Source organism: Thunnus maccoyii, chromosome 2, assembly GCF_910596095.1.
Source record: "Thunnus maccoyii chromosome 2, fThuMac1.1, whole genome shotgun sequence".
Classification (NCBI taxonomy): Eukaryota; Metazoa; Chordata; class Actinopteri; order Scombriformes; family Scombridae; genus Thunnus; species Thunnus maccoyii.
Window position 1 is genome coordinate 27120216 of NC_056534.1, and position 8572 is coordinate 27128787.

Sequence of the window (8572 nt, forward strand, 5' to 3'; positions counted from 1 at the left end):
GTGGAAATTGGGATAGAGCAATAAAATTCATTCATATAATTATTGGTTTATACTAATAATGATGTTCTCTTTAAACGACTGAGAAAAAGAAAATGGTTTAGGATAGTAATAAAAAAGAACCAAAAAAAGAGAAAACTACTGTGAAATCCCACAGGAAAAGAAATATTTTGGAAAGTTTTCTGTCTATAAAGCTGCAGTTGTGTCACATCTGCACAATATATGCAGTGATGTGGTTTTAATGTAAACTCACCAGTCCATCACCTCAGACAACGGGCCACAGTTACCACAGCAACATCCCCCCCTCTTACCTCGTCTGGTCCTTGGAACTTCACACGATTACCATCACACACACATACACACACAGGCCTCGTCAAACGACTACCCAAGTCACGACCACTGTGCTTTTCCAACAGAATTTCCTGCACGAACTGTGTTTTATAATGAGAGTGAACACTGATGTATATGATGTAGTGGTGGAAAATTGTAATCACTAGTGTAGAGGACTGCCTTTTACCTTTATATAACAAAATCTCATGTGGGTATTTTTGACTGGATGCTCCACTTGGATAATTCGGTTCTGGCAACAGCTCTGCACATAAACATAATTCAACCTCTCAGATATGTGAAGTATTTGGAATAAAGTACCAAAGGCAGAATTTCTGATTCATTTCATAGAGACATGCGTGAGGATGCAACACTGACACAAGTGTTGTATTGATGCATGCTCAGTCTTATAAATGGGTTGATGTATTGATGGACGAACAGACAGATGCATGTACCGACGGAGTGATCAATGGATGGGTTATCAGTCATGTAAGGAGCTGGTGTGAAAGCCTCAGTGGTCCACTTACTGATGACATGAAAGGATGAAATGCAAGCACGCAGGAACTGACCCAAGTGACTTTTAACTGATTTGGTGCTTTAGAGATTTGTTTTGCTCATATTGTGTGATGTCCTGTTGCGTTAAAGGCTGTTTTTCTCTGTTACTGTATATTAAACTGAAAATATATCAATAAACAGCTCATTACTCTGACTGTGTGAGGAAAGATCAATCAAATAGTTGAATTTGAAAGTGTATTTCACACATCATCCGTAGTCCAGTCACTGATCAATGGGCTGTTTTGATGCAAGGTTTTAGTAGATCACATGGAAAACATCCCTGACTTTTGTTGGCATAACATGTAAGTTCTGATGTTATAGAAGTTTATAGTAATAGTACTTCAGATTTTCTGGCTCAGAGTGTCACTGATCACCTAGAAAACCTTCAGGTCCACAGAATGAACACAGTATAATAATAATAATAATAATTAATAAAGTCTCTGTGAATATGAAAACTGTAACGACTGTGAAAACTGAGTCCTACAGCATTTTTTCCAGGGACATCCATGCAAGATAAAAGATAAATGGTTTATAACTTAATAATTCTTTGCAAATATGATATGAATACAAAGTCATAACTTCTCCTTGGCTGAGCAGAGTTCAGAAAGAACTGGAACTTTCTTTGTTTATTAGTGAACAAAATTCAAGGACTTTGCTTCTTTCTGAATTTGAGTTCATATGTCACATTTTTTAATGTAGTTTATTATTTGTTATTTGTAATAGTTTTGAATAGATGAGGATATCATTTCTTTCATCTCTTTCAGGTCCTACTCTATTGTACTCTATGTGAACATTTTATATTATCTGTGTGTGTTCTCTGTTATGTTATCAGATAATATTTTGTAATAAGAATGACAATTTTTTGTTGACTGTTAAAAAATGTAATATTTCCTGCATTTACTTCATGATTTCTATGATCTGTGGTGTGATTTTAGACAGAAAGAAAGAGAAGTCACATATTCAAACAAAAGATTTCCAAATAGGATGCACCTGTGTATTCTTACTCTTTATTTCTTGCCTCCTCTGAGAAGCGTTTTATCAGCTCAAATGTACTTTTGTATGGTGCACCTTGACTGAATCCGGTTGTGAATGGAGGCCTTCAGTCTGTCCTCAAAACATGGCAAGAGGATGCATGAATAAGAGACGTGTCCCACTGTGCATACTTAACGTCCCCTTACTGTCATCCACTTCATTATTTCACAAGTTCATGTGACTCTCAGCTGTGCCTGAGGATGTCCACCAGTCACTTGAGATTGATTCACCCCTTCACTCCCTCCTCCACTGACATTTCACTGACACCCTCTTGAGAGTGAGGATTTGAGGAAATTCAAATTTGCAGGATTAATGAGGCCGACTACTGACTCTAAGACATGACTGGTTTCACCTCAAGGGATCAGGATGTGATCTGGTGAACAGCTGAGGTACTGGAATCAACAGATTGAGCCTCAGCAGCCTCATGTGGAGCCTTGATGTCACACAACACGTGACCTCACGTGTGCTGAAGCCTTGTCCGAAGCTACGTCTGACCACTTTGCTTGCTCCTTTGTGTGCACTTTGGAATAAGCAGCTTATAGTTCTTCCTCTTAAAGCTAACACCCATCACAATATTTTATCCACCCACACAAGAAAAAAGGCAGAGGGCTTTAATTTCATAGCTTTCTCCCACTGTGATGAAAAGGGAAATTCAGGTTATAGTCCATGCACACTCCGAACCTCTTTGCTCACCCAGAGGTGGAATAGTGAGGTTATTGCTTCTCACAGCTTATTGCTTTTCCTGTTATTGTTTGTCCCAGCGCCTCTTGATTACAGCGCTATCTCACTGAGGGGAATAGGATGAATAATTATGTGACAGCCTCTTACATGTGAACCTGGTCAGCTGGCTGTCGGTATTATGAAACGGACATTCTTCTCATTGCTTTGTGTATAACATCTCATTTTAGTCCAGCAGTGCTTTGCTTTTACTCTCTTAGTAGCTCATGTTATTTATCTTTCATCAAGGCTCATAGTGAAAATAACCTTGAATTTTGAGCTGACACTTTCTGAGACTCATTTTTACATTTTCATATTTTCTTTCTCAAGTTCTTCTCTCCTTTTGGGCCTATATGCTAGCATCTCTCTGCCTCTCTCTCTGCCCCACCATCTTTCTCTCTCTCTCTCTCTCTTTGATGATGGGGTATTTCTATTCTGTGGGGGCTGTGAGCTCAGCGAGTTTGTTTCTGTGTCTATAATCCCCTCTCTCTGGGCGCCAGCATATAAAAGCAGCAAGGGGCCCGATGCACTCTCACACAGACCACCAGTCCCACTCCTGAGTCTACTCCTTTACGCACACACTGCCACAGGTAAGACAGTGGACAAACATACAGAAAAGAAAAGAAAGAAGGGGAGGTAGACAGAGACTAATTTAATAACTAATAATGAGAACAAGCAAGGATTACAGTTCAAGCTAAAGATGTGAAAGTCAAACATTTCAGGTGAAATGTGAATTTCTATCGTGCAAATCCAGTAGCTGCCATAAAATGCACTGCGGCCTGTTTAAGTCTCTTATATTCAGAATAAATATTTATTCTGAGATTAAAGTAACTAATGCTTAAATGTTGACTGATGGAATCTAAAATATAACTTAAAACACAGCATTAAGGGTCCTTTCTTAATTGAGGTTAACACTTCACTTGAGAATAATGCCAGTTTAAGTCTTTATAAATGTTTTAAAAATATGTGTGTGTATATATATATATATATATATATATATATATATATATATATATATGTAATATACACTTATTTTAAAAGTACTGTTTTTTGTGGATTTGCATTAGTAGGTGAGTATGACGTCAGTAGAATATACTTGATTTGTTTATTATAAATATCAGTGTAAAGCCAGTTCAGTGACAAGATGGTAATTTGTGTTGTGAAGTTTGTACTGAATTCAGCTTTGTTAGTTATTATAGAAAAAATATTGTGTGTGTGTCTGTGTGAGGGGAGGTGTTATGTGTTTTTTCTTTCTTGCTGAAGGGAAGATAATCTAAAATTTTGGACTTTAATTCTCACTTTATTTCGCATTTTAACAGAAACAAAACTAGGGTAAAGTAAAATTATTTTTTTTTAAAATGGAAAGGTGTCCTGTAATGACGATGATAGCTCTTGGTTCAAAAGTAAAGAACTGATGTAATATTTGATAAACCGGATGCATAATTTTGTTTGCCATAATTTTGGTAATTGCTAATTCCACTTCTATTATGGTGTTTGGCGGCTATGTGAAAATTATTATTTTTCCATTAACATATTAAGGTTTAAATTGGAATACACCATCTTAAATATTTGAGATACTGTGGGGAGGGTGCTGTGAGTTTTCTCTTAGTCAAGGGGAGGTTTCAAAGAAAATAATAATGCTGAAGAGGGCCTTGCTTTTTAAAAAAATGAAATAAAATGTTTAGCCCGCTTCCCCACTCTGATAATTTTGTACAGTCCCTAAAACTGTTCTTCTCTTCTCTCAGTCACCATGTCTGCTGGAGGAGAGAAATCCAAGTCTGCTTCCCAGACTGACGGAAAGGCTGCTCAGAACAAGATGTCTGAGATGGGCATGATGTCTTACAAGGTACATTACACACACATGCAATAGATGATCAAACATCCACAAATATATCATAGTCTTTTGTCACACAGTGTGAAGCAGCTGGCCTCACACTAACAGTTTACCTCCTGGGCTGATGTCTATTATCACAACCTGCTAGTTCTTATAGCTCTGTGAGGGGGCGGTTGACAACTACAACTGACAGAAAAATACAATGTGAGGCCTCTGTACATTAAGTCAACTGTAGCTGTCAAAACAACACACTTTTACTACACTTCTTATCTTTCTCCTCTGTCCTTCCTTCCTGTGTCTACTCTCCTCAGTTGTTGCTCTTGACTTTCTCACCTCCATTCTCATTTTTTTTTTCTACCTCTCCCAACCATCCAGATGTGTGTGTACGACCAGGAGAACTTCCAGGGCCGCTGTATGGAGATCACTGGAGAGTGTATGAATGTGTGTGACATGGGATTGGACAGAGTGCGCTCCCTGCGCGTTGAAAGTGGACCGTAAGTCACTAGTACCTTTACAGCCACACACATCCACCCACACATGCAAGAAACATACTGTACCCAGCACCCACACTCGTTCGCTGAGCACAGTTTTCACAGTTGTACCTTCCCATTATCTGACATTTCACACTTTGCATTTTAGGCATTCAGCTGATGCTTTTATCCTGAGTGATTTGCAGAGAGTGCAGCAGTGGAGTGAATTCAAATACCTAAATTACATACATAACAAAGCAACAAACAGCAGGGATTGTGATGAAAGCAGTGCAGTAATTTCAGTGTGTTGTCCAATAAAATGAAAAGAATATAAGGACTAAGGAGATTTTGTCAAATTAAGAGCAAATAACCACCTTCACTCTCCTCTCTTTCATGTGACCTTTCCTTCCCTCTTCAGCTTTGTGGGCTTTGAGCAGATAAACTTCTGTGGTGAGATGTTCATCCTGGAGAAGGGCGAGTATCCCCGCTGGGACTCCTGGACCAACAGCCAGAAGAATGACTACCTGCTGTCCTTCAGGCCTGTCCGCATGGTAAAACCCTCTGTCTGTTTGATCATACTGAGAACGAAATGCTCTCCTGACTTTGACACCTTGTATCTGTCCACTTATCTTAAGATTTATCCACATTTTCCATACTCTTAAGGGTGTTTTGCTCTACTTTTCTTCATCTTCGTCTGTATCTGCCTGTTTTCCAACTGCTGTCCCCTCTTTTTTCTTTCTACATTATCTTCCAGGATCCTGAGAAGCATAAGATCTGCCTGTATGAGGTCGGAGAGTTCAAGGGCCGTAAGATGGAGATCATGGACGACGATGTTCCCAGCCTGTTCTCCTACGGTTTTACCGACAGAGTTGGCAGCATCATGGTCAGCTGTGGAACGTGAGTATTGTGACAACATGTTACAAGCAGGTTTTAAAGTAATAGTTTGACATTTTGGGAAATACATTTATTTCCTTTCTCGCCAAGAGTTAGATGAGAAGATTGATACCACCCACATGTCTATCTGATAAAAGGGAAACAACCGCCAGCAGTCAGTTAGCTTAGCTTAGCATAAAAACTGGAAACAGCTAACCTGGCTCATTCCGAAAGTAACAAAACTTCTACAAAAATTTCTGAAGCTCACTAATTAATGTGTTATATCTTGTTAATTTAATACGTAAAAAATGTAAGTGTTGAAACGACAAGTTGTGATTTTATGCAGGGTTATGTGCTGGACTATTTCTTGGCCACGTGCAGTGACTTCCTGGAGTCCTGTTGTCAATGTGTGGTTAACAGGCACCCCATAAAACCACAACTTGTTGTTTTTACACTTTGGTTTTTGTACAACAAACTAGATGTGTTAGTTAGTGAGCTTTGCTGGAAGGCAGATTTTGCTGACTTGACAGAGCCAGGCTAGCTGTTTCCCCCTATTTGCAGCCTTTATGCTAAGCTAAGCTAACCAGCTGCTTCTGGCTGTACCTTCATATTTACCATACTGACACAAGAGTGGTATCTCAACTCATCTAATTCATGGCAAAGAAGAGAATAAGCGTATTTCCCAAAATATCAAACCATTCCTTCAAACACCAAGAAAACTTGCCTCTGGTTTTTATGTCCTGCTGTGAAGCTGTAACTCAGCTATTGCAAATAATTTCTCAACCTGCAACTCTAGATTGTTAAATCATACATATTTTATGTTTTGGCTACAAACATTACACCCTGCTTTTGCAACAGCTACGTCAAAAAGTCCAGCTTCGTGTACTCCTGCATGTGTCAGACTATTCGTGACATGATTGTCAAACTGAGAGAAACAGCAGCATAATCACCAACTATCTGAGTGCTCTAAGTGTTTGCCTGGGAGTGAGCTCAGGAATAGAGGCTTTTTCATCAGCAGCTAGCTGAGGGTGTCATGAACGTCAGCAGCTCAGTGCCTCTGTGCTCTCAGGGGTGTAGCAGCAGACAAGGTTTCTTAACTGCTGTGATTAGTTCATTTGTAGCACTTCCCGCTGCCTGAACCAAACAGCTGGGGGGCACACTGCCCCTCGGCTTGGTGTCTGACAGCAAGACAAACAGATCAATGTCATTATTTGTTAAAAGATGTATGTCCTCCTTGTTTTCTCTGCATCTGTCTTTCTAGCATCTTTCTTTCACATTTCACTTGTCTGTTACACATCATTCAGCCTTGTGTTTTGTGTCTTTAAATCAATTTTCCTGTAATTTTCTCTGTTCAATCACAAACTTTTATCCTACTCAAATTCTATGTTGTGATTACTCCTGTAAGCTTGCAATCCACCTCTTCTATGAAAATGTAAATTCAATTTCTTTCCCCTCTTCTCTTCCTCTATTTCTCTCCAGTTGGGTGGGTTACCAGTTCCCTGGCTACCGTGGCAGTCAGTACCTGCTGGAGAAGGGTGACTTCAGGCATTTCAATGAGTTTGGCGCCCGCTCTCCCCAGATGCAGTCCATTAGGCGCATCCGCGACATGCAGTGGCACCCACACGGCTGCTACACTGTGACCTCCAAGTGAAACCCAGCGAGGGCGAGGAAGAGAGGGATCCGAGGAGAAATGGAGGTCGAGGGAGGGCACAGAGATGGAAGCGGAGGAGGGAGGATGAAGAAGGAGAGGAGGAGGGAGAGGGTGTAATAATTTCTCTTCTGTCCCAAAATCTCTCGGCGGTTTGAAAGCAGCGTAGAGGGAATACAGTAGGTTGTTATTTTTAGTTGTTGGAACATCGTAATCTAGTGACCAATGAAAAGTTATTCAAACTGAAGAGGAGATAATTACACGGACCGTCGAGACTGATTCTAATAAACACTCTCCATTTTTGTTCTCCCTCTCACCGTCTCTGTCAGCTCCCTGCTTCCCACTTTCCTCTCTCCTCCCCTCCCTCCCTCTCTCCCCCTCACACACTTCTCTTCCACATCCCAACAATGTCAGCCCTCACTCAACTTACAGCCTGACTGAAGGGACAACCAGTGTGGATTTGTGTGTGTTTGTGTGGTGGGGATCTGAGACAGAAAAAGCCCCAAAAAGAGAGTGGTGGCAAAATCTCTGTGCTCAGATTCTGAAGCCACATCAACCCTGAACCCCAATAAAGCATCTCAAATCCTACTCCACTTGAAATGATGTCTTATTTAACAGATATGGTAGTAATAAATATGTACCAAAACCAAGCTTTACATTTATGCTATTGGTTGAAAACAGATCCTGAACTTCAGTGTTTTGTTTATGCTGGAGATAAGGAGAGGCTGTCTAAATGTTTCCCAAAGCTCCCAAATATTATGCAGCTGAATTATTTAGGTGAAAATTAACAAAAATATATAAAATATAATAACCAAAAGACTTTGGTACAAACCAAATAATTGGACAAATTAAAATTTTGACCTGATGATGACACTAGATGAAAAGTTAATGGATCACCAAAGGTATTTCAATTCATCCTGAGAGGGACATGAATGTTAGCACCAAATTTCATGGTAATCTATCCAGTGGTTGATATTTAAGACATTTGCTTGAAAGCATAAATATTAACCACATGGTGGCGCTAGAGGAAAAGCCAAGGGATCACCAAAGTCTTTAGGATTCATCACCTGGGGATCATGAATGCAAAAATTTCATGTCATTCCATCTGGAAGTTGAGAT

At 39.8% G+C, this 8572-nt stretch overlaps 1 protein-coding gene across 1 annotated transcript; it reads left to right on the top strand.

The window, feature by feature from the left end:
• Nucleotides 1-3140: 3140 nt before the first annotated feature.
• Nucleotides 3141-8025, top strand: crybb1l2 (crystallin, beta B1, like 2). Its single transcript, XM_042437142.1, has 6 exons — nucleotides 3141-3218; nucleotides 4374-4474; nucleotides 4838-4956; nucleotides 5351-5483; nucleotides 5687-5829; nucleotides 7285-8025. Exons 2-6 carry the CDS (start codon nucleotides 4379-4381, stop codon nucleotides 7454-7456), a joined length of 663 nt encoding a protein of 220 aa, XP_042293076.1. The 5' UTR covers nucleotides 3141-3218; nucleotides 4374-4378; the 3' UTR covers nucleotides 7457-8025.
• The last annotated feature ends 547 nt before the right edge of the window (nucleotides 8026-8572 follow it).